General features: G+C 36.4%; 1 protein-coding gene across 1 annotated transcript in view; it reads left to right on the top strand.

Moving 5' to 3' along the window:
- LOC134705650 (mucin-19-like) overlaps positions 1–23,986 on the top strand; it is a 60,398-nt gene that overhangs the window by 8,388 nt on the left and 28,024 nt on the right. The window contains exons 9-28 of the mRNA XM_063564370.1: positions 386–1,072; positions 1,480–2,166; positions 2,573–3,259; positions 3,668–4,354; positions 4,761–5,447; positions 5,855–6,541; positions 6,948–7,634; positions 8,042–8,728; positions 9,136–9,822; positions 10,230–10,916; positions 11,325–12,011; positions 12,419–13,105; positions 13,512–14,198; positions 14,605–15,291; positions 15,698–16,384; positions 16,791–17,477; positions 17,887–18,573; positions 19,277–19,487; positions 21,604–21,893; positions 23,621–23,753. Coding sequence (XP_063420440.1) covers positions 386–1,072; positions 1,480–2,166; positions 2,573–3,259; positions 3,668–4,354; positions 4,761–5,447; positions 5,855–6,541; positions 6,948–7,634; positions 8,042–8,728; positions 9,136–9,822; positions 10,230–10,916; positions 11,325–12,011; positions 12,419–13,105; positions 13,512–14,198; positions 14,605–15,291; positions 15,698–16,384; positions 16,791–17,477; positions 17,887–18,573; positions 19,277–19,487; positions 21,604–21,893; positions 23,621–23,753 — 12,313 coding nt within the window. The remainder of the gene's footprint in view (positions 1–385; positions 1,073–1,479; positions 2,167–2,572; positions 3,260–3,667; positions 4,355–4,760; positions 5,448–5,854; positions 6,542–6,947; positions 7,635–8,041; positions 8,729–9,135; positions 9,823–10,229; positions 10,917–11,324; positions 12,012–12,418; positions 13,106–13,511; positions 14,199–14,604; positions 15,292–15,697; positions 16,385–16,790; positions 17,478–17,886; positions 18,574–19,276; positions 19,488–21,603; positions 21,894–23,620; positions 23,754–23,986) is intronic.

Genomic DNA, 23,986 nt, shown 5'->3' with positions numbered 1-23,986 from the left:
AGTAAGTATTTGAATACAAAATTAAATTATGGTGTTTCTTTCTGTAACTTGGCGGACTTAACCACCACTGGAAACTCATTACTGTTAAGCGACATCGCTTGTTCCTAGTGAAATTTGAGGAAGAAATATACCAGAAAATCAATAAAATATCCAAACTACTAAACACAGACTAACGAAAATTAGTCCACAAAGTTTATTTTTAACGATGTTTGCAACAGTGTATTATAATGATATTGGTCACACGGTTTTATTATAATATTGGTCGCCACTTTTTATTAGCATATTTCTTTATTTCGAGAAAAACAATAATATAACAAAAATTGTCTTCCATTATAATTATTGCAACGTTCATTTAATGACTGCAGTGTTATTAAACTCATTCCAGGTAACTACTGTTGCAAATCAAGACACACCATTAAACTATGTTATAGCCGGAGAAATAGAAATCTCTTTTACTGCATCGAATGAGGACATTGATGTTTCTGTTGATAAGATAGAACTAATTGCATGTGAAAAGTCAACCTCAGCAGGTCCAACCACTGTTTCATCAGCTACATCGGCACCGACGACAAGTGGAATCACAGGTTTACCAAGTATAACGACAGTGCCACTAGTAGGTGAAACAGGGGGACCACCATCTACTACAGCAGCACCATCGACGACAGGTGCAACCGAAGGAACACCATCCTCAACTGTAGCAGGACCATCAAGTTCGACTACAGGTGCACCCAGTACAACGACAGCACCATCGACAGGTCAAACAGAAGGACCATCAGTTTCAATGGCGACACCGACACCATCACCTGCACCTGAGGAATGTCCATCTCTTGATTTGATGGAAGACTCAGGAGTTGGTCTGTCAATAACATATGACGATGAGATAATATCAGCTGACACTTTAATTGGTCTTCAAAGCTCGGATGATAATAGAAAACTGACTGTAACACCGTCATCAACCGTAAAGATTTCACTTACCAAGGTATCAACCCTTGTGTCAATCAATGTGAATGGAGACAATATTGAAGAGATTACTTTGACTTTTACAGATGAAACCACAAACCAGATAAACACGGTACGTATTTGCAACCATTGTAGTAAGTATTTGAATACAAAATCAAATTATGGTGTTTCTTTCTGTAACTTGGCAAACTTAACCACCACTGGAAACTCATTACTGTTACGCCACATCGCTTGTTCCTAGTGAAATTTGAGGAAGAAATATACCAAAAAAACAAATAAAATATCCAAAGTACTAAACACAGTCTTAAGAAAATTAGTCCAAAAACTTTATTTTTAATGATATTAGCAACAGTGTATTATAATGATATTGGTCACACGGTTTTATTATAATATTGGTCGCCACTTTTTATTAGCATATTTCTTTATTTCGAGAAAAACAATAATATAACAAAAATTGTCTTCCATTATAATTATTGCAACGTTCATTTAATGACTGCAGTGTTATTAAACTCATTCCAGGTAACTACTGTTGCAAATCAAGACACACCATTAAACTATGTTATAGCCGGAGAAATAGAAATCTCTTTTACTGCATCGAATGAGGACATTGATGTTTCTGTTGATAAGATAGAACTAATTGCATGTGAAAAGTCAACCTCAGCAGGTCCAACCACTGTTTCATCAGCTACATCGGCACCGACGACAAGTGGAATCACAGGTTTACCAAGTATAACGACAGTGCCACTAGTAGGTGAAACAGGGGGACCACCATCTACTACAGCAGCACCATCGACGACAGGTGCAACCGAAGGAACACCATCCTCAACTGTAGCAGGACCATCAAGTTCGACTACAGGTGCAACCAGTACAACGACAGCACCATCGACAGGTCCAACAGAAGGACCATCAGTTTCAATGGCGACACCGACACCATCACCTGCACCTGAGGAATGTCCATCTCTTGATTTGATGGAAGACTCAGGAGTTGGTCTGTCAATAACATATGACGATGAGATAATATCAGCTGACACTTTGATTGGTCTTCAAAGCTCGGATGATAATAGAAAACTGACTGTAACACCGTCATCAACCGTAAAGATTTCACTTACCAAGGTATCAACACTTGTGTCAATCAATGTGAATGGAGACAATATTGAAGAGATTACTTTGACTTTAACAGATGAAACCACAAACCAGATAAACACGGTACGTATTTGCAACCATTGCAGTAAGTATTTGAATACAAAATTAAATTATGGTGTTTCTTTCTGTAACTTGGCGGACTTAACCACCACTGGAAACTCATTACTGTTAAGCGACATCGCTTGTTCCTAGTGAAATTTGAGGAAGAAATATACCAAAAAATTAATAAAATATCCAAACTACTAAACACAGTCTAAAGAAAATTAGTCCACAAAGTTTATTTTTAACGATGTTTGCAACAGTGTATTATAATGGTATTGGTCACACGGTTTTATTATAATATTGGTCGCCACTTTTTATTAGCATATTTCTTTATTTCGAGAAAAACAATAATATAAAAAAAATTGTCTTCCATTATAATTATTGCAACGTTCATTTAATGACTGCAGTGTTATTAAACTCATTCCAGGTAACTACTGTTGCAAATCAAGACACACCATTAAACTATGTTATAGCCGGAGAAATAGAAATCTCTTTTACTGCATCGAATGAGGACATTGATGTTTCTGTTGATAAGATAGAACTAATTGCATGTGAAAAGTCAACCTCAGCAGGTCCAACCACTGTTTCATCAGCTACATCGGCACCGACGACAAGTGGAATCACAGGTTTACCAAGTATAACGACAGTGCCACTAGTAGGTGAAACAGGGGGACCACCATCTACTACAGCAGCACCATCGACGACAGGTGCAACCGAAGGAACACCATCCTCAACTGTAGCAGGACCATCAAGTTCGACTACAGGTGCACCCAGTACAACGACAGCACCATCGACAGGTCCAACAGAAGGACCATCAGTTTCAATGGCGACACCGACACCATCACCTACACCTGAGGAATGTCCATCTCTTGATTTGATGGAAGACTCAGGAGTTGGTCTGTCAATAACATATGACGATGAGATAATATCAGCTGACACTTTGATTGGTCTTCAAAGCTCGGATGATAATAGAAAACTGACTGTAACACCGTCATCAACCGTAAAGATTTCACTTACAAAGGTATCAACACTTGTGTCAATCAATGTGAATGGAGACAATATTGAAGAGATTACTTTGACTTTTACAGATGAAACCACAAACCAGATAAACACGGTACGTATTTGCAACCATTGCAGTAAGTATTTGAATACAAAATCAAATTATGGTGTTTCTTTCTGTAACTTGGCGGACTTAACCACCACTGGAAACTCATTACTGTTACGCCACATCGCTTGTTCCTAGTGAAATTTGAGGAAGAAATATACCAAAAAAACAAATAAAATATCCAAACTACTAAACACAGTCTTAAGAAAATTAGTCCAAAATCTTTATTTTTAATGATATGAGCAACAGTGTATTATAATGATATTGGTCACACGGTTTTATTATAATATTGGTCGCCACTTTTGATTAGCATATTTCTTTATTTCGAGAAAAACAATAATATAAAAAAAAATTGTCTTCCATTATAATTATTGCAACGTTCATTTAATGACTGCAGTGTTATTAAACTCATTCCAGGTAACTACTGTTGCAAATCAAGACACACCATTAAACTATGTTATAGCCGGAGAAATAGAAATCTCTTTTACTGCATCGAATGAGGACATTGATGTTTCTGTTGATAAGATAGAACTAATTGCATGTGAAAAGTCAACATCAGCAGGTCCAACCACTGTTTCATCAGCTACATCGGCACCGACGACAAGTGGAATCACAGGTTTACCAAGTATAACGACAGTGCCACTAGTAGGTGAAACAGGGGGACCACCATCTACTACAGCAGCACCATCGACGACAGGTGCAACCGAAGGAACACCATCCTCAACTGTAGCAGGACCATCAAGTTCGACTACAGGTGCACCCAGTACAACGACAGCACCATCGACAGGTCCAACAGAAGGACCATCAGTTTCAATGGCGACACCGACACCATCACCTGCACCTGAGGAATGTCCATCTCTTGATTTGATGGAAGACTCAGGAGTTGGTCTGTCAATAACATATGACGATGAGATAATATCAGCTGACACTTTGATTGGTCTTCAAAGCTCGGATGATAATAGAAAACTGACTGTAACACCGTCATCAACCGTAAAGATTTCACTTACCAAGGTATCAACACTTGTGTCAATCAATGTGAATGGAGACAATATTGAAGAGATTACTTTGACTTTAACAGATGAAACCACAAACCAGATAAACACGGTACGTATTTGCAACCATTGCAGTAAGTATTTGAATAGAAAATTAAATTATGGTGTTTCTTTCTGTAACTTGACGGACTTAACCACCACTGGAAACTCATTACTGTTAAGCGACATCGCTTGTTCCTAGTGAAATTTGAGGAAGAAATATACCAAAAAATCAATAAAATATCCAAACTACTAAACACAGTCTAAAGAAAATTAGTCCACAAAGTTTATTTTTAACGATGTTTGCAACAGTGTATTATAATGATATTGGTCACACGGTTTTATTATAATATTGGTCGCCACTTTTTATTAGCATATTTCTTTATTTCGAGAAAAACAATAATATAACAAAAATTGTCTTCCATTATAATTATTGCAACGTTCATTTAATGACTGCAGTGTTATTAAACTCATTCCAGGTAACTACTGTTGCAAATCAAGACACACCATTAAACTATGTTATAGCCGGAGAAATAGAAATCTCTTTTACTGCATCGAATGAGGACATTGATGTTTCTGTTGATAAGATAGAACTAATTGCATGTGAAAAGTCAACCTCAGCAGGTCCAACCACTGTTTCATCAGCTACATCGGCACCGACGACAAGTGGAATCACAGGTTTACCAATTATAACGACAGTGCCACTAGTAGGTGAAACAGGGGGACCACCATCTACTACAGCAGCACCATCGACGACAGGTGCAACCGAAGGAACACCATCCTCAACTGTAGCAGGACCATCAAGTTCGACTACAGGTGCACCCAGTACAACGACAGCACCATCGACAGGTCCAACAGAAGGACCATCAGTTTCAATGGCGACACCGACACCATCACCTGCACCTGAGGAATGTCCATCTCTTGATTTGATGGAAGACTCAGGAGTTGGTCTGTCAATAACATATGACGATGAGATAATATCAGCTGACACTTTAATTGGTCTTCAAAGCTCGGATGATAATAGAAAACTGACTGTAACACCGTCATCAACCGTAAAGATTTCACTTACAAAGGTATCAACACTTGTGTCAATCAATGTGAATGGAGACAATATTGAAGAGATTACTTTGACTTTTACAGATGAAACCACAAACCAGATAAACACGGTACGTATTTGCAACCATTGTAGTAAGTATTTGAATACAAAATCAAATTATGGTGTTTCTTTCTGTAACTTGGCAGACTTAACCACCACTGGAAACTCATTACTGTTACGCCACATCGCTTGTTCCTAGTGAAATTTGAGGAAGAAATATACCAGAAAAACAAATAAAATATCCAAAGTACTAAACACAGTCTTAAGAAAATTAGTCCAAAAACTTTATTTTTAAGGATATTAGCAACAGTGTATTATAATGATATTGGTCACACGGTTTTATTATAATATTGGTCGCCACTTTTTATTAGCATATTTCTTTATTTCGAGAAAAACAATAATATAACAAAAATTGTCTTCCATTATAATTATTGCAACGTTCATTTAATGACTGCAGTGTTATTAAACTCATTCCAGGTAACTACTGTTGCAAATCAAGACACACCATTAAACTATGTTATAGCCGGAGAAATAGAAATCTCTTTTACTGCATCGAATGAGGACATTGATGTTTCTGTTGATAAGATAGAACTAATTGCATGTGAAAAGTCAACATCAACAGGTCCAACCACTGTTTCATCAGCTACATCGGCACCGACGACAATTGGAATCACAGGTTTACCAAGTATAACGACAGTGCCACTAGTAGGTGAAACAGGGGGACCACCATCTACTACAGCAGCACCATCGACGACAGGTGCAACCGAAGGAACACCATCCTCAACTGTAGCAGGACCATCAAGTTCGACTACAGGTGCACCCAGTACAACGACAGCACCATCGACAGGTCCAACAGAAGGACCATCAGTTTCAATGGCGACACCGACACCATCACCTGCACCTGAGGAATGTCCATCTCTTGATTTGATGGAAGACTCAGGAGTTGGTCTGTCAATAACATATGACGATGAGATAATATCAGCTGACACTTTGATTGGTCTTCAAAGCTCGGATGATAATAGAAAACTGACTGTAACACCGTCATCAACCGTAAAGATTTCACTTACCAAGGTATCAACACTTGTGTCAATCAATGTGAATGGAGACAATATTGAAGAGATTACTTTGACTTTAACAGATGAAACCACAAACCAGATAAACACGGTACGTATTTGCAACCATTGCAGTAAGTATTTGAATACAAAATTAAATTATGGTGTTTCTTTCTGTAACTTGACGGACTTAACCACCACTGGAAACTCATTACTGTTAAGCGACATCGCTTGTTCCTAGTGAAATTTGAGGAAGAAATATACCAAAAAATCAATAAAATATCCAAACTACTAAACACAGTCTAAAGAAAATTAGTCCACAAAGTTTATTTTTAACGATGTTTGCAACAGTGTATTATAATGATATTGGTCACACGGTTTTATTATAATATTGGTCGCCACTTTTTATTAGCATATTTCTTTATTTCGAGAAAAACAATAATATAACAAAAATTGTCTTCCATTATAATTATTGCAACGTTCATTTAATGACTGCAGTGTTATTAAACTCATTCCAGGTAACTACTGTTGCAAATCAAGACACACCATTAAACTATGTTATAGCCGGAGAAATAGAAATCTCTTTTACTGCATCGAATGAGGACATTGATGTTTCTGTTGATAAGATAGAACTAATTGCATGTGAAAAGTCAACCTCAGCAGGTCCAACCACTGTTTCATCAGCTACATCGGCACCGACGACAAGTGGAATCACAGGTTTACCAAGTATAACGACAGTGCCACTAGTAGGTGAAACAGGGGGACCACCATCTACTACAGCAGCACAATCGACGACAGGTGCAACCGAAGGAACACCATCCTCAACTGTAGCAGGACCATCAAGTTCGACTACAGGTGCACCCAGTACAACGACAGCACCATCGACAGGTCCAACAGAAGGACCATCAGTTTCAATGGCGACACCGACACCATCACCTGCACCTGAGGAATGTCCATCTCTTGATTTGATGGAAGACTCAGGAGTTGGTCTGTCAATAACATATGACGATGAGATAATATCAGCTGACACTTTAATTGGTCTTCAAAGCTCGGATGATAATAGAAAACTGACTGTAACACCGTCATCAACCGTAAAGATTTCACTTACCAAGGTATCAACACTTGTGTCAATCAATGTGAATGGAGACAATATTGAAGAGATTACTTTGACTTTTACAGATGAAACCACAAACCAGATAAACACGGTACGTATTTGCAACCATTGTAGTAAGTATTTGAATACAAAATCAAATTATGGTGTTTCTTTCTGTAACTTGGCAGACTTAACCACCACTGGAAACTCATTACTGTTACGCCACATCGCTTGTTCCTAGTGAAATTTGAGGAAGAAATATACCAAAAAAACAAATAAAATATCCAAAGTACTAAACACAGTCTTAAGAAAATTAGTCCAAAAACTTTATTTTTAAGGATATTAGCAACAGTGTATTATAATGATATTGGTCACACGGTTTTATTATAATATTGGTCGCCACTTTTTATTAGCATATTTCTTTATTTCGAGAAAAACAATAATATAAAAAAAATTGTCTTCCATTATAATTATTGCAACATTCATTTAATGACTGCAGTGTTATTAAACTCATTCCAGGTAACTACTGTTGCAAATCAAGACACACCATTAAACTATGTTATAGCCGGAGAAATAGAAATCTCTTTTACTGCATCGAATGAGGACATTGATGTTTCTGTTGATAAGATAGAAATAATTGCATGTGAAAAGTCAACATCAACAGGTCCAACCACTGTTTCATCAGCTACATCGGCACCGACGACAAGTGGAATCACAGGTTTACCAAGTATAACGACAGTGCCACTAGTAGGTGAAACAGGGGGACCACCATCTACTACAGCAGCACCATCGACGACAGGTGCAACCGAAGGAACACCATCCTCAACTGTAGCAGGACCATCAAGTTCGACTACAGGTGCACCCAGTACAACGACAGCACCATCGACAGGTCCAACAGAAGGACCATCAGTTTCAATGGCGACACCGACACCATCACCTGCACCTGAGGAATGTCCATCTCTTGATTTGATGGAAGACTCAGGAGTTGGTCTGTCAATAACATATGACGATGAGATAATATCAGCTGACACTTTGATTGGTCTTCAAAGCTCGGATGATAATAGAAAACTGACTGTAACACCGTCATCAACCGTAAAGATTTCACTTACCAAGGTATCAACACTTGTGTCAATCAATGTGAATGGAGACAATATTGAAGAGATTACTTTGACTTTTACAGATGAAACCACAAACCAGATAAACACGGTACGTATTTGCAACCATTGTAGTAAGTATTTGAATACAAAATGAAATTATGGTGTTTCTTTCTGTAACTTGGCGGACTTAACCACCACTGGAAACTCATTACTGTTACGCCACATCGCTTGTTCCTAGTGAAATTTGAGGAAGAAATATACCAAAAAAACAAATAAAATATCCAAACTACTAAACACAGTCTTAAGAAAATTAGTCCAAAAACTTTATTTTTAATGATATTAGCAACAGTGTATTATAATGATATTGGTCACACGGTTTTATTATAATATTGGTCGCCACTTTTTATTAGCATATTTCTTTATTTCGAGAAAAACAATAATATAAAAAAAATTGTCTTCCATTATAATTATTGCAACGTTCATTTAATGACTGCAGTGTTATTAAACTCATTCCAGGTAACTACTGTTGCAAATCAAGACACACCATTAAACTATGTTATAGCCGGAGAAATAGAAATCTCTTTTACTGCATCGAATGAGGACATTGATGTTTCTGTTGATAAGATAGAACTAATTGCATGTGAAAAGTCAACATCAGCAGGTCCAACCACTGTTTCATCAGCTACATCGGCACCGACGACAAGTGGAATCACAGGTTTACCAAGTATAACGACAGTGACACTAGTAGGTGAAACAGAGGGACCACCATCTACTACAGCAGCACCATCGACGACAGGTGCAACCGAAGGAACACCATCCTCAACTGTAGCAGGACCATCAAGTTCGACTACAGGTGCACCCAGTACAACGACAGCACCATCGACAGGTCCAACAGAAGGACCATCAGTTTCAATGGCGACACCGACACCATCACCTGCACCTGAGGAATGTCCATCTCTTGATTTGATGGAAGACTCAGGAGTTGGTCTGTCAATAACATATGACGATGAGATAATATCAGCTGACACTTTGATTGGTCTTCAAAGCTCGGATGATAATAGAAAACTGACTGTAACACCGTCATCAACCGTAAAGATTTCACTTACCAAGGTATCAACACTTGTGTCAATCAATGTGAATGGAGACAATATTGAAGAGATTACTTTGACTTTTACAGATGAAACCACAAACCAGATAAACACGGTACGTATTTGCAACCATTGTAGTAAGTATTTGAATACAAAATCAAATTATGGTGTTTCTTTCTGTAACTTGGCGGACTTAACCACCACTGGAAACTCATTACTGTTACGCCACATCGCTTGTTCCTAGTGAAATTTGAGGAAGAAATATACCAAAAAAACAAATAAAATATCCAAACTACTAAACACAGTCTTAAGAAAATTAGTCCAAAAACTTTATTTTTAATGATATTAGCAACAGTGTATTATAATGATATTGGTCACACGGTTTTATTATAATATTGGTCGCCACTTTTTATTAGCATATTTCTTTATTTCGAGAAAAACAATAATATAAAAAAAATTGTCTTCCATTATAATTATTGCAACGTTCATTTAATGACTGCAGTGTTATTAAACTCATTCCAGGTAACTACTGTTGCAAATCAAGACACACCATTAAACTATGTTATAGCCGGAGAAATAGAAATCTCTTTTACTGCATCGAATGAGGACATTGATGTTTCTGTTGATAAGATAGAACTAATTGCATGTGAAAAGTCAACATCAGCAGGTCCAACCACTGTTTCATCAGCTACATCGGCACCGACGACAAGTGGAATCACAGGTTTACCAAGTATAACGACAGTGCCACTAGTAGGTGAAACAGGGGGACCACCATCTACTACAGCAGCACCATCGACGACAGGTGCAACCGAAGGAACACCATCCTCAACTGTAGCAGGACCATCAAGTTCGACTACAGGTGCACCCAGTACAACGACAGCACCATCGACAGGTCCAACAGAAGGACCATCAGTTTCAATGGCGACACCGACACCATCACCTGCACCTGAGGAATGTCCATCTCTTGATTTGATGGAAGACTCAGGAGTTGGTCTGTCAATAACATATGACGATGAGATAATATCAGCTGACACTTTGATTGGTCTTCAAAGCTCGGATGATAATAGAAAACTGACTGTAACACCGTCATCAACCGTAAAGATTTCACTTACCAAGGTATCAACACTTGTGTCAATCAATGTGAATGGAGACAATATTGAAGAGATTACTTTGACTTTTACAGATGAAACCACAAACCAGATAAACACGGTACGTATTTGCAACCATTGTAGTAAGTATTTGAATACAAAATGAAATTATGGTGTTTCTTTCTGTAACTTGGCGGACTTAACCACCACTGGAAACTCATTACTGTTACGCCACATCGCTTGTTCCTAGTGAAATTTGAGGAAGAAATATACCAAAAAAACAAATAAAATATCCAAACTACTAAACACAGTCTTAAGAAAATTAGTCCAAAAACTTTATTTTTAATGATATTAGCAACAGTGTATTATAATGATATTGGTCACACGGTTTTATTATAATATTGGTCGCCACTTTTTATTAGCATATTTATTTATTTCGAGAAAAAACAATAATATAAAAAAAATTGTCTTCCATTATAATTATTGCAACGTTCATTTAATGACTGCAGTGTTATTAAACTCATTCCAGGTAACTACTGTTGCAAATCAAGACACACCATTAAACTATGTTATAGCCGGAGAAATAGAAATCTCTTTTACTGCATCGAATGAGGACATTGATGTTTCTGTTGATAAGATAGAACTAATTGCATGTGAAAAGTCAACATCAGCAGGTCCAACCACTGTTTCATCAGCTACATCGGCACCGACGACAAGTGGAATCACAGGTTTACCAAGTATAACGACAGTGCCACTAGTAGGTGAAACAGGGGGATCACCATCTACTACAGCAGCACCATCGACGACAGGTGCAACCGAAGGAACACCATCCTCAACTGTAGCAGGACCATCAAGTTCGACTACAGGTGCACCCAGTACAACGACAGCACCATCGACAGGTCCAACAGAAGGACCATCAGTTTCAATGGCGACACCGACACCATCACCTGCACCTGAGGAATGTCCATCTCTTGATTTGATGGAAGACTCAGGAGTTGGTATGTCAATAACATATGACGATGAGATAATATCAGCTGACACTTTGATTGGTCTTCAAAGCTCGGATGATAATAGAAAACTGACTGTAACACCGTCATCAACCGTAAAGATTTCACTTACCAAGGTATCAACACTTGTGTCAATCAATGTGAATGGAGAAAATATTGAAGAGATTACTTTGACTTTTACAGATGAAACCACAAACCAGATAAACACGGTACGTATTTGCAACCATTGTAGTAAGTATTTGAATACAAAATGAAATTATGGTGTTTCTTTCTGTAACTTGGCGGACTTATCCACCACTGGAAACACATTACTGTTACGCCACATCGCTTGTTCCTAGTGAAATTTGAGGAAGAAATATACCAAAAAAACAAATAAAATATCCAAACTACTAAACACAGTCTTAAGAAAATTAGTCCAAAAACTTTATTTTTAATGATATTAGCAACAGTGTATTATAATGATATTGGTCACACGGTTTTATTATAATATTGGTCGCCACTTTTTATTAGCATATTTATTTATTTCGAGAAAAACAATAATATAAAAAAAAATGTCTTCCATTATAATTATTGCAACGTTCATTTAATGACTGCAGTGTTATTAAACTCATTCCAGGTAACTACTGTTGCAAATCAAGACACACCATTAAACTATGTTATAGCCGGAGAAATAGAAATCTCTTTTACTGCATCGAATGAGGACATTGATGTTTCTGTTGATAAGATAGAACTAATTGCATGTGAAAAGTCAACATCAGCAGGTCCAACCACTGTTTCATCAGCTACATCGGCACCGACGACAAGTGGAATCACAGGTTTACCAAGTATAACGACAGTGCCACTAGTAGGTGAAACAGGGGGATCACCATCTACTACAGCAGCACCATCGACGACAGGTGCAACCGAAGGAACACCATCCTCAACTGTAGCAGGACCATCAAGTTCGACTACAGGTGCACCCAGTACAACGACAGCACCATCGACAGGTCCAACAGAAGGACCATCAGTTTCAATGGCGACACCGACACCATCACCTGCACCTGAGGAATGTCCATCTCTTGATTTGATGGAAGACTCAGGAGTTGGTCTGTCAATAACATATGACGATGAGATAATATCAGCTGACACTTTGATTGGTCTTCAAAGCTCGGATGATAATAGAAAACTGACTGTAACACCGTCATCAACCGTAAAGATTTCACTTACCAAGGTATCAACACTTGTGTCAATCAATGTGAATGGAGACAATATTGAAGAGATTACTTTGACTTTTACAGATAAAACCACAAACCAGATGAAAACGGTACGTATTTGCAACCATTGCAGTAAGTATTTGAATACAAAATCAAATTATGGTGTTTCTTTCTGTAACTTGGCGGTCTTAACCACCACTGGAAACTCATTACTGTTAAGCCAAATGGCTTGTTCCTAGTGAAATTTGAGGAAGAAATATACCAAAAAATCAATAAAATATCCAAACTACTAACACAATCTTAAGAAAATTAGTCCAAAAACTTTATTTTTAATGATATTAGCAAAAGTGTATTATAATGATATTGGTCACACGGTTTTATTATAATATTGGTCGCCACTTTTTATTAGCATATTTCTTTATTTCGAGAAAAAACAATAATATAATTTTTTTTATCTTGCATTATAATTATTGCAACGTTCATTTAATGTCTGCAGTGTTATTAAACTCATTCCAGGTAACTACTGTTGCAAATCAAGACACACCATTAAACTATGTTATAGCCGGAGAAATAGAAATCTCTTTTACTGCATCGAATGAGGACATTGATGTTTCTGTTGATAAGATAGAACTAATTGCATGTGAAAAGTCAACCTCAGCAGGTCCAACCACTGTATCATCAGCTACATCGGCACCGATGACAAGTGGAATCACAGGTTTACCAAGTATAACGACAGTGCCACTAGTAGGTGAAACAGGGGGACCACCATCTACTACAGCAGCACCATCGACGACAGGTGCAACCGAAGGAACACCAGCCTCAACTGTAGCAGGACCATCAAGTTCGACTACAGGTGCACCCAGTACAACGACAGCACCATCGACAAATCCAACAGAAGGACCATCAGTTTCAATGGCGACACCGACACCATCACCTGCACCTGAGGAATGTCCATCTCTTGATTTGATGGAAGACTCAGGAGTTGGTCTGTCAATAACATATGACGATGAGATAATATCAGCTGACACTTTGATTGGTCTTCAAAGCTCGGATGATAATAGAAAACTGACTGTATCACCGTCATCTACCGTAAAGATTTCACTTACCAAGGTATCAACACTTGTGTCAATCAATGTGAATGGAGACAATATTGAAGAGATTACTTTGACTTTTACAGATGAAACCACAAACCAGATAAACACGGTACGTATTTGCAACCATTGCAGTAAGTATTTGAATACAAAATTAAATTATGGTGTTTCTTTCTGTAACTTGGCAGACTTAACCACCACTGGAAACTCATTACTGTTAATCCACATCGCTTGTTCCTAGTGACATTTGAGGAAGAAATATACCAAAAAATCAATAAAATATCCAAACTACTAAACACAGTCTTAAGAAAATTAGTCCAAAAAGTTTATTTTTAATGATATTTGCAACAGTGTATTATAATGATATAGGTCACACGGTTTTATTATAATATTGGTCGCCACTTTTTATTAGCAAATTTCTTTATTTCGAGAAAAACAATAATATAAAAAAAAATGTCTTCCATTATAATTATTGCAACGTTCATTTAATGTCTGCAGTGTTATTAAACTCATTCCAGGTAACTACAGTTGCAAATCAAGACACACCATTAAACTATGTTATAGTCGGAGAAATAGAAATCTCTTTTACTGCATCGAATGAGGACATTGATGTTTCTGTTGATAAGATAGAACTAATTGCATGTGAAAAATCAACATCAGCAGGTTCAACCACTGTTTCATCAGCTACATCGGCACCGACGACAAGTGGAATCACAGGTTTACCAAGTATAACGACAGTGCCACTAGTAGGTGAAACAGCAGGATCACCGTCTACTTCAGCAGCACCATCGACAACAGGTGCAACCGAAGGAACACCATCCTTAACTGTAGCAGGACCATCAAGTTCGACTACAGGTGCACCCAGTACAACGACAGCACCATCGACAGGTCCAACAGAAGGACCATCAGTTTCAATGGCGACACCGACACCATCACCTGCACCTGAGGAATGTACATCTCTTGATTTGATGGAAGACTCAGGAGTTGGTCTGTCAATAACATATGACGATGAGATAATATCAGCTGACACTTTGATTGGTCTTCAAAGCTCGGATGATAATAGAAAACTGACTGTAACACCGTCATCAACCGTAAAGATTTCACTTACCAAGGTATCAACACTTGTGTCAATCAATGTGAATGGAAACAATATTGAAGAGATTACTTTGACTTTTACAGATGAAACCACAAACCAGATAAACACGGTACGTATTGGCAACCATTGCAGTAAGTATTTGAATACAAAGTTAAATTATGGTGTTTCTTTCTGTAACTTGGCGGACTTAACCACCACTGGAAACTCATTACTGTTAAGTCACATCGCTTGTTCCTAGTGAAATTTGAGGAAGAAATATACCAAAAAATCAATAAAATATCTAAACTACTAAACACAGTCTTAAGAAAATTAGTCCAAAAAGTTTATTTTTAATAATATTAGCAACAGTGTATTATAATGACTTTGGTCACACGGTTTTATTATAATATTGGTCGCCACTTTTTATTAGAATATTTCTTTATTTAGAGAAAAACAACAATATGAACAAAATTGTCTTCCATTATAATTATTGCAACGTTCATAATATGTCTGCAGTGTTATTAAACTCATTCCAGGTAACTACTGTTGCAAATCAAGACACACCATTAAACTATGTTATAGCCGGAGAAATAGAAATCTCTTTTACTGCATCGAATGAGGACATTGATGTTTCTGTTGATAAGATAGAACTAATTGCATGTGAAAAGTCAACCTCAGCAGGTCCAACCACTGTTTCATCAGCTACATCGGCACCGACGACAAGTGGAATCACAGGTTTACCAAGTATAACGACAGTGCCACTAGTAGGTCAAACAGGGGGACCACCATCTACTACATCAGCACCATCGACAACAGGTGCAACCGAAGGAACACCATCCTTAACTGCAGCAGGACCATTAAGTTCGACTACAGGTGCACCCAGTACAACGACAGCACCATCGACAGGTCCAACAGAAGGACCATCAGTTTCAATGGCGACACCGACACCATCACCTGCACCTGAGGAATGTACATCTCTTGATTTGATGGAAGACTCCGGAGTTGGTCTGTCAATAACATATGACGATGAGATAATATCAGCTGACACTTTGATTGGTCTTCAACGCTCGGATGATAATAGAAAACTGACTGTAACACCGTCATCAACCGTAAAGATTTCACTTACCAAGGTATCAACACTTGTGTCAATCAATGTGAATGGAAACAATATTGAAGAGATTACTTTGACTTTTACAGATGAAACCACAAACCAGATAAACACGGTACGTATTGGCAACCATTGCAGTAAGTATTTGAATACAAAGTTAAATTATGGTGTTTCTTTCTGTAACTTGGCGGACTTAACCACCACTGGAAACTCATTACTGTTAAGTCACATCGCTTGTTCCTAGTGAAATTTGAGGAAGAAATATACCAAAAAATCAATAAAATATCTAAACTACTAAACACAGTCTTAAGAAAATTAGTCCAAAAAGTTTATTTTTAATAATATTAGCAACAGTGTATTATAATGATTATGGTAACACGGTTTTATTATAATATTGGTCGCCACTTTTTATTAGAATATTTCTTTATTTAGAGAAAAACAACAATATGAAAAAAATTGTCTTCCATTATAATTATTGCAACGTTCATAATATGTCTGCAGTGTTATTAAACTCATTCCAGGTAACTACTGTTGCAAATCAAGACACACCATTAAACTATGTTATAGCCGGAGAAATAGAAATCTCTTTTACTGCATCGAATGAGGACATTGATGTTTCTGTTGATAAGATAGAACTAATTGCATGTGAAAAGTCAACCTCAGCAGGTCCAACCACTGTTTCATCAGCTACATCGGCACCGACGACAAGTGGAATCACAGGTTTACCAAGTATAACGACAGTGACACTAGTAGGTCAAACAGGGGGACCCCCATCTACTACAGCAGCACCATCGACGACAGGTGCAACCGAAGGAACACCATCCTCAACTGTAGCAGGACCATCAAGTTCGACTACTGGTGCACCCAGTACATCGACAGCACCATCCACAAGTCCAACAGAAGGACCATCAATTTCATTGGCGACACCGACACCATCACCTGCACCTGAGGAATGTCCATCTCTTGATTTGATGGAAGACTCAGAAGTTGGTCTGTCAATAACATATGACGATGAGATAATATCAGCTGACACTTTGATTGGTCTTCAAAGCTCGGATGATAATAGAAAACTGACTGTAACAACGTCATCAACCGTAACGATTTCACTTACCAAGGTATCAACACTTGTGTCAATCAATGTGAATGGAGACAATATTGAAGAGATTACTTTGACTTTTACAGATGAAACAAAAAACCAGATAAAAACGGTACGTTTTGGTAACCATTGCAGCAAGTATTTGAATACAAAATTAAATTATTGTGTTTCTTTTAGTAAATTGGCGGACTTAACCACCACTTGAAACTCATTACGGTTAAGCCATATCGCTTGTTCCTAGTGAAATTTGAGGAAGAAATATACCAAAAAATCAATAAAATATCCAAACGACTAAACACAGTCTTAAGAAGATTAGTTCAAAAACTTTATTTTTATTGAAATTAGCAACAGTGTATCATAATGATATTGGTCACACGGTTTTATTATAATTTTGGTCGCCACTTTTCATTAGCATATTTCTTTATGTCGAGAAAAAAAAACAATATGAAAACAATTGTCATTCATTATAATATTATTGCAACGTTCATATAATGTCTGCAGTGTTATTAAACTCATTCCAGGTAACTACTGTTGCAAATCAAGACACACCATTAAACTATGTTATAGCCGGAGAAATAGAAATCTCTTTTACTGCATCGAATGAGGACATTGATGTTTCTGTTGATAAGATAGAACTAATTGCATGTGAAAAGTCAACCTCAGCAGGCCCAACCACTGTTTCATCAGCTACATCGGCACTGCCGACAAGTGGAATTACAGGTTTACCAAGTATAACGACAGTGCCACTAGTAGGTCAAACAGAGGGACCACCATCTACTACAGCAGCACCATCGACGACAGGTGCAACCGAAGGAACACCATTCTCAACTGTAGCAGGACCATCAAGTTCGACTACAGGTACACCCAGTACAACGACAGCACCATCGACAGGTCCAACAGAAGGACCATCAATTTCAATGGCGACACCGACACCATCACCTGCACCTGAGGAATGTCAATCGATGAATTTGATGGAAGACTCAGGAGTTGGTCTGTCAATAACATATGACGATGAGATAGTATCAGCTGAGACTTTGATTGGTCTTCAAAACTCGGATGATAATCGAAGCTTAACTGTACTATCATCATCAACTTTGACTATTTCACTTACCAAGGTATCAACACTTGTGTCAATCAATGTGAATGGAGACAATATTGATGAGATTACTTTGACTTATACAGATGAAACCACAAACCAGATAAAAACGGTTAGTGTATGTAACTATTTTGCAACACAAAGAAATTGAAGTCTGATTGCAAAGACTGTAGTTTTTTATGGCCCCGCAACGAAGTTGTCGATGCCGTATAGTTTTACGCTTGTTCGAAATTCCGTAATACCGTCATTCCGCAACAAACCATTATACGAAGTTTTGTTTGAAACGCCTTCAGATATTGAGCTGATTTTTTGTATCTGAGTTAACCATGATGAGTTACTGATCAAGTTTATATTTCGTTCCGCTCCACTTATTTTGCCGAAATGACGGGCTTTAGAATTTGAGAAATAATTGAAAACCGCAGTTATGCGGGTTTTTTTTTCTTCACGCCTCTAGATTTTGAGGTGATTTTTGAAATGTGAGACTATCATCATGTTTGTGTCCACATGTGGTGTTGAAATTGCAGATTTTTCAATTTTTTGAGACGGGGCCATTCGGGTCGCTTTGAAACATCTAGTTTAAATACGGTTTATTTTTCACTATTTTCATTATTTTTCTGAACCTCCGTGTAAGATGATTTAATTTACCTTTTATAAGTGTTGAAAAATTTGCAAAGAAGATTTAAATAAAATATTGTTAAAAAATACAATTGCACATACGTTGAAAGTTGAAAATTGTTTGCTTCCTAGAGACCACTATTCATAACTAACTTCTCTGACATTTTTAGATCTAAATTGATATGATTTTTTTTTTATAGATCATTATTAATAGTAATGAAGATACATTATTGAATTATGACGCTGCGAAAGTATTAAAAATTTCCTTTACTGGAGTTGGAGACAACGATGTATCCATTGATATGATAGAATTGATTGCCTGTAATCTACAAAGAACGTCATCTTTAACAAGTCAACATGTAATGACTTCAGAACCAACTACGATAATACCTTCCTTGACTACAGCTTCAGGTAAATATATGAGGCCTATAAATTACGCCTGTTTTGTCTTTGTTTTGAACGAGATAGTACAATTGAATCGACATTTATATGCTGATTTCTATTATAAGAATTACTACCCAAAATAGTAAGGGATGTGAGTAATACATTATTTTACAGCGACACAAAGTTTCGGCCTCTTTAAAACCGAGTTAGCTGTGTAACGTCGTAAATCTTTTTCAGATGTTTGATTGTTTGATCTTTCCTATAAGAAGGCTAATGCTGATTTAACTTCATTTTAAGGTTATCAATTTATTTCTTTGATATCAAATGGAAATACCCAATCAGGTGATCGGTTCGCTTTTTGGCCACTGTTGTTGAAATGTATTGTGCAATACAACTGATTTTTAGATAAATGAAAAACAGTATAGTTTTTTTTATTCGACATTTTCTGTGTAAGGTCCGAATGTTTAACTTGTTGTTAACCGAATGTCCATCTGGTGCAGGAAAATTGGTACTGTTAATTCTATTACTACATTGGGTCAAAGCCTCTGCTGGTAGACTTTTAGTCCCCGAGGGTATCACCAGCCCAGTAGCCAGTACTTCGTTACTGGCATGAAAATACGGATTTATTGTGTTATTAAAATTTGCTGTTACAAAATGTCAGAAATTATTATAAATTAAGGAATGTATCTCCCTCATGCAAAGCTCTGATTCCTTTCACGGATTTGGCTCTACTTTTTTGGACCTTTTAGATTATAGCTCTTCATCTTTTATCTAAGCTTTGGATTTCAAATATTTTGACCACGAGCATCACTGAAGAGACATATATTGTCGAAATGCGTATCTGGTGCAGGAAAATTGGTACCGTTAATTTTATTATTTACATATGACAGAAATCATTGTACATAGTGTTATAACAAATAGTTTACACTCGTACGTTTAACGTTTTACGTATTGGTTATTACAACGTTGGTATCTTAAAAATAGATTTTTTTATCTTTTTAAAAGGTAATATATTTGACTTCAAAAAGTCTAGATCACTAGCATGTTTTTTTCTCATCCACCCAGTCATGGTTAAGAATTGTTGAAACTTGTGCTTAATTAACCATTTTTAGTTTGTGATTATATCAGTTTATGGAGAACAACTAGTGGTAGGGCAATGCAATTAGTTTTGCAGATGTATAAGCCGTTGCACTTCTAATTTTCAAGGAAATTATTTTGTTCCTTCCAACTTAATCATGGTATATATACAACATATTGATATTTGTGCCATCTCTTTTGCATTTAGATAATGATAAGCTATAGACGTTGTGCTTCATATAACTATTTAACTGTTAGTGGGTCAGTTGGGTCATTTGGTGGACCGCTGCGTTTATCCTTTATTTACAACGACTAAGAAGTGTATAAACTGATATTGTTTTCTAAATATTTGCTTATGGAATAATGAACATATCACTCCCAGGAGTAACTCTGATTCTTTTCTGGTATTTTATTAATAGTGAAATGATATGAATAGGTATTAGTTTTGGTATTTTCCTTTTTTTCATAATTGCATAATAGATGTAAACATCAGTATCTGCTCGCCTCAGGCACATTCAATGTACTATATTTCAATTAATTCACACAATTTAGGACGTCTACACTAAAACATACTTCCTTTTTCGTTTCCATTTATGTTTTGCATGTTCAATTTATTAAGCTATTTAGAAATTAGTACACTTCAACCCTAAACACTAAAGTTAACTTTGTCGTATGAAACTGATGACAGAAGTTAAAAAACACAAACGCGTTGTAACTGCAAATACGAGGAACGTATTCTGGAGCCCGAAACATTATAAAAATTTCTCGTTTTAATAAAAACATTACTTTGGTAAAAAAACTTTCAAACTTATCGGACTTCATGATTTATTCTTGCTTTATTGAAAATAAAGATATTGGGCATAATAAATTAACAAATATTTTGTAAAACTGTATGAAAAAGAGCAAGAACGCGTTTTTACACATGACACTATTATACATGTATCTTGCATATTCACCGAAGTTCACTGCGATGAATGCTTATGAACCATTTACAGTGAATTTGTAAAGATTGGATTGAATCATAATATAGTTGATGATAATATAGACATTTTGTTTTAACTTACAGCATCAACATGCGAATCAGTCGATGGTATGTCGAGTCCGGCATTAATTCCTGACGGAAGTATTGAAATAAATGTTCCAACACAAAACGATGTAGAGAAAATTCGACCTGGAGGTGATTCATTAATCATATTGGACAATAAGATTGAAATCCCTATGATATCTATTTTGCTTAGACAGAAACCAGAGTTAGGAAGTGTAGAAATTTACCCAAGTTCCAATGAAAGCAATGTAAATACATACATTGTCAGTGTACAGGATTCTCAGGATGTGTTGCCACACCAGATAGGAAAGGTGAGTCAATTCGTTCCATAATGTTCAACCCTTTCCTTAATAAGATAAAAGACATAAAAAAGGGTCGAAAGTATTGGATTTATAAAGTTCAGATGGCGCTGAAGATCCCCCTCTTCGATTGTATCGAAAGGTAGCATGACAAGAAGCGTTTCAACTCCATTCCCTCACAAAGTACAGTTGACCGAAATAAAACCTTCTGCGTTATTAGTTAGTAGAATATGCTCTTACACCTTAAAACTGTCTCCACAAAATTATACAAATTAACAAACAAAACAACAATTTTGATATTTGTTTACAACAACTCGATGTTGAGGCATGCTCTGTGACCAATCAGATACTAACATCTTTACTGATTTCGAGTTTTAGATTTGAATTACTATAAGAATATATCGTCAATCAATGTGATATTGTTTTCGTTTTTACAACTTTGACTAGATACTGTTTGCAGTTATTAAAATTTTATATTAAAAATTGCTTCCTTATGGACAAACAATTTGAAATTACACTGACAGACACCATCTGATATTAGACTGTAAGATAACATAATTTTTAACCAGCAAATAAGAAATAATTCATGGGGGCTGGAATATATATTGTGATTTTACCAAGGGTTGGCCCTTTATGACAAATATTTTACCCTTAGTGATAGCGAGGGGGAAAATATTGGCATAAAGGGACAACCCGTGGTAAAATTACGATATATATTCAAGACCCCAAGAATTATTTTGATTCTAATACAACAAATATGGCAATTGTTTTGGATCGAAGCGTTCTAGGTGAAGGCTTTTTTTTGCCGTTCCCATAAATAAACGCACTATTTAATTGACGTAAAAAAAAATGGAATAAACTGAACAAGTGACATGCTAAGAATATTGATAATAACATATTTAGACAGGTATGGATGAACCTAAATAATATTTTTTTCTGATATGAAGTAACTTATATAACACATTTAAGCATAGTTTGTTTACGTTTCCTTGTATTGATGATTTTCGGTTTTACAAGCGTGTATTTCCCTGTAAAATGCTTATATTCTGACATCATCGTTCTATGACGTCGGGTAGCTCATTCATAAAAAGCATATGACGTGGGAGTACGATTGGGACAGCCCAAACAATGTATTCATATTTTACCACAGGTGGGTACTCAAAGAGTTTGAAGGACGTCATGTTAAAATCTCACTGAGTTAATGGGAGCACTTGGTGATACCATTTAATTTTGTTTCGTATTGCTTTGGTTGTGATTTATTGTTCATTAAACCTCAATCATTTCCCAGTGTTGATTGTTCTGTATGTTCATTTAAGTACTTGTTTTTAAGTCCACCAAGCAAGATCTGAATAGGAATAGTAAAATTTCAATTTTCAAACAACAAGTGAACCACTACCACTATACACATGCCTTTGTCAAATCTAATGTCTTGTCTGTGATTGTTGTATGACACCTTTTGTTAAATCTGTTTTTCTAGAGAATAGGGTGTTAAAATAACAGATCGTTAGAAATATCCTTTTCATTCATTCAGAATATCTTCATACATTTTAAAAATCATTGTAGACAATACTGTATAAAGACCACTAGCTGCATTTTGATTGTGTTTTTGTCTCATTGACACATAACTTTAGGAGACGTCCAAGCAGTAAAAGTCTGTTTTATAGTGATTCGTGTTTTAGTGAATATCTGTGTGGTCTGTTTACCTCATATAACCATAATTATATGTTTCTGTATTCAAGGTTTACAACGGAGACGAAATAGCACCATTCCCCTCTGGTGTGTTTGCAGATAAAGTTATCATTACATTGTTGACAAAGAATAATCCCAATCAACCGTACTATGTAGACGTTAAACTCAACGCCTGTTTCATCGGTATGTTCTCAAATTATGAACTGCAAAATATGTACTCTACTTATATTCTAAAGAAACCAGTACATAATGAAATCCTTTTTAACACTAGAAAATAAGTATTCAGTAAGAATTCAAATTATCTGACTGTGCAAATAGAAAGACTTTAATAAAATAAAATATTAATGAGTTAAAAGATTTTTAAAAATTAATATCAGAAAATTTTATTAAAAGAGCATATAGTTAAATTAAACAAT

The sequence above is a fragment of the Mytilus trossulus genome, chromosome 2, assembly GCF_036588685.1.
Source record: "Mytilus trossulus isolate FHL-02 chromosome 2, PNRI_Mtr1.1.1.hap1, whole genome shotgun sequence".
NCBI classification, from domain to species: domain Eukaryota; kingdom Metazoa; phylum Mollusca; class Bivalvia; order Mytilida; family Mytilidae; genus Mytilus; species Mytilus trossulus.
This window is presented reverse-complemented; position numbering and strand designations above follow the sequence as displayed.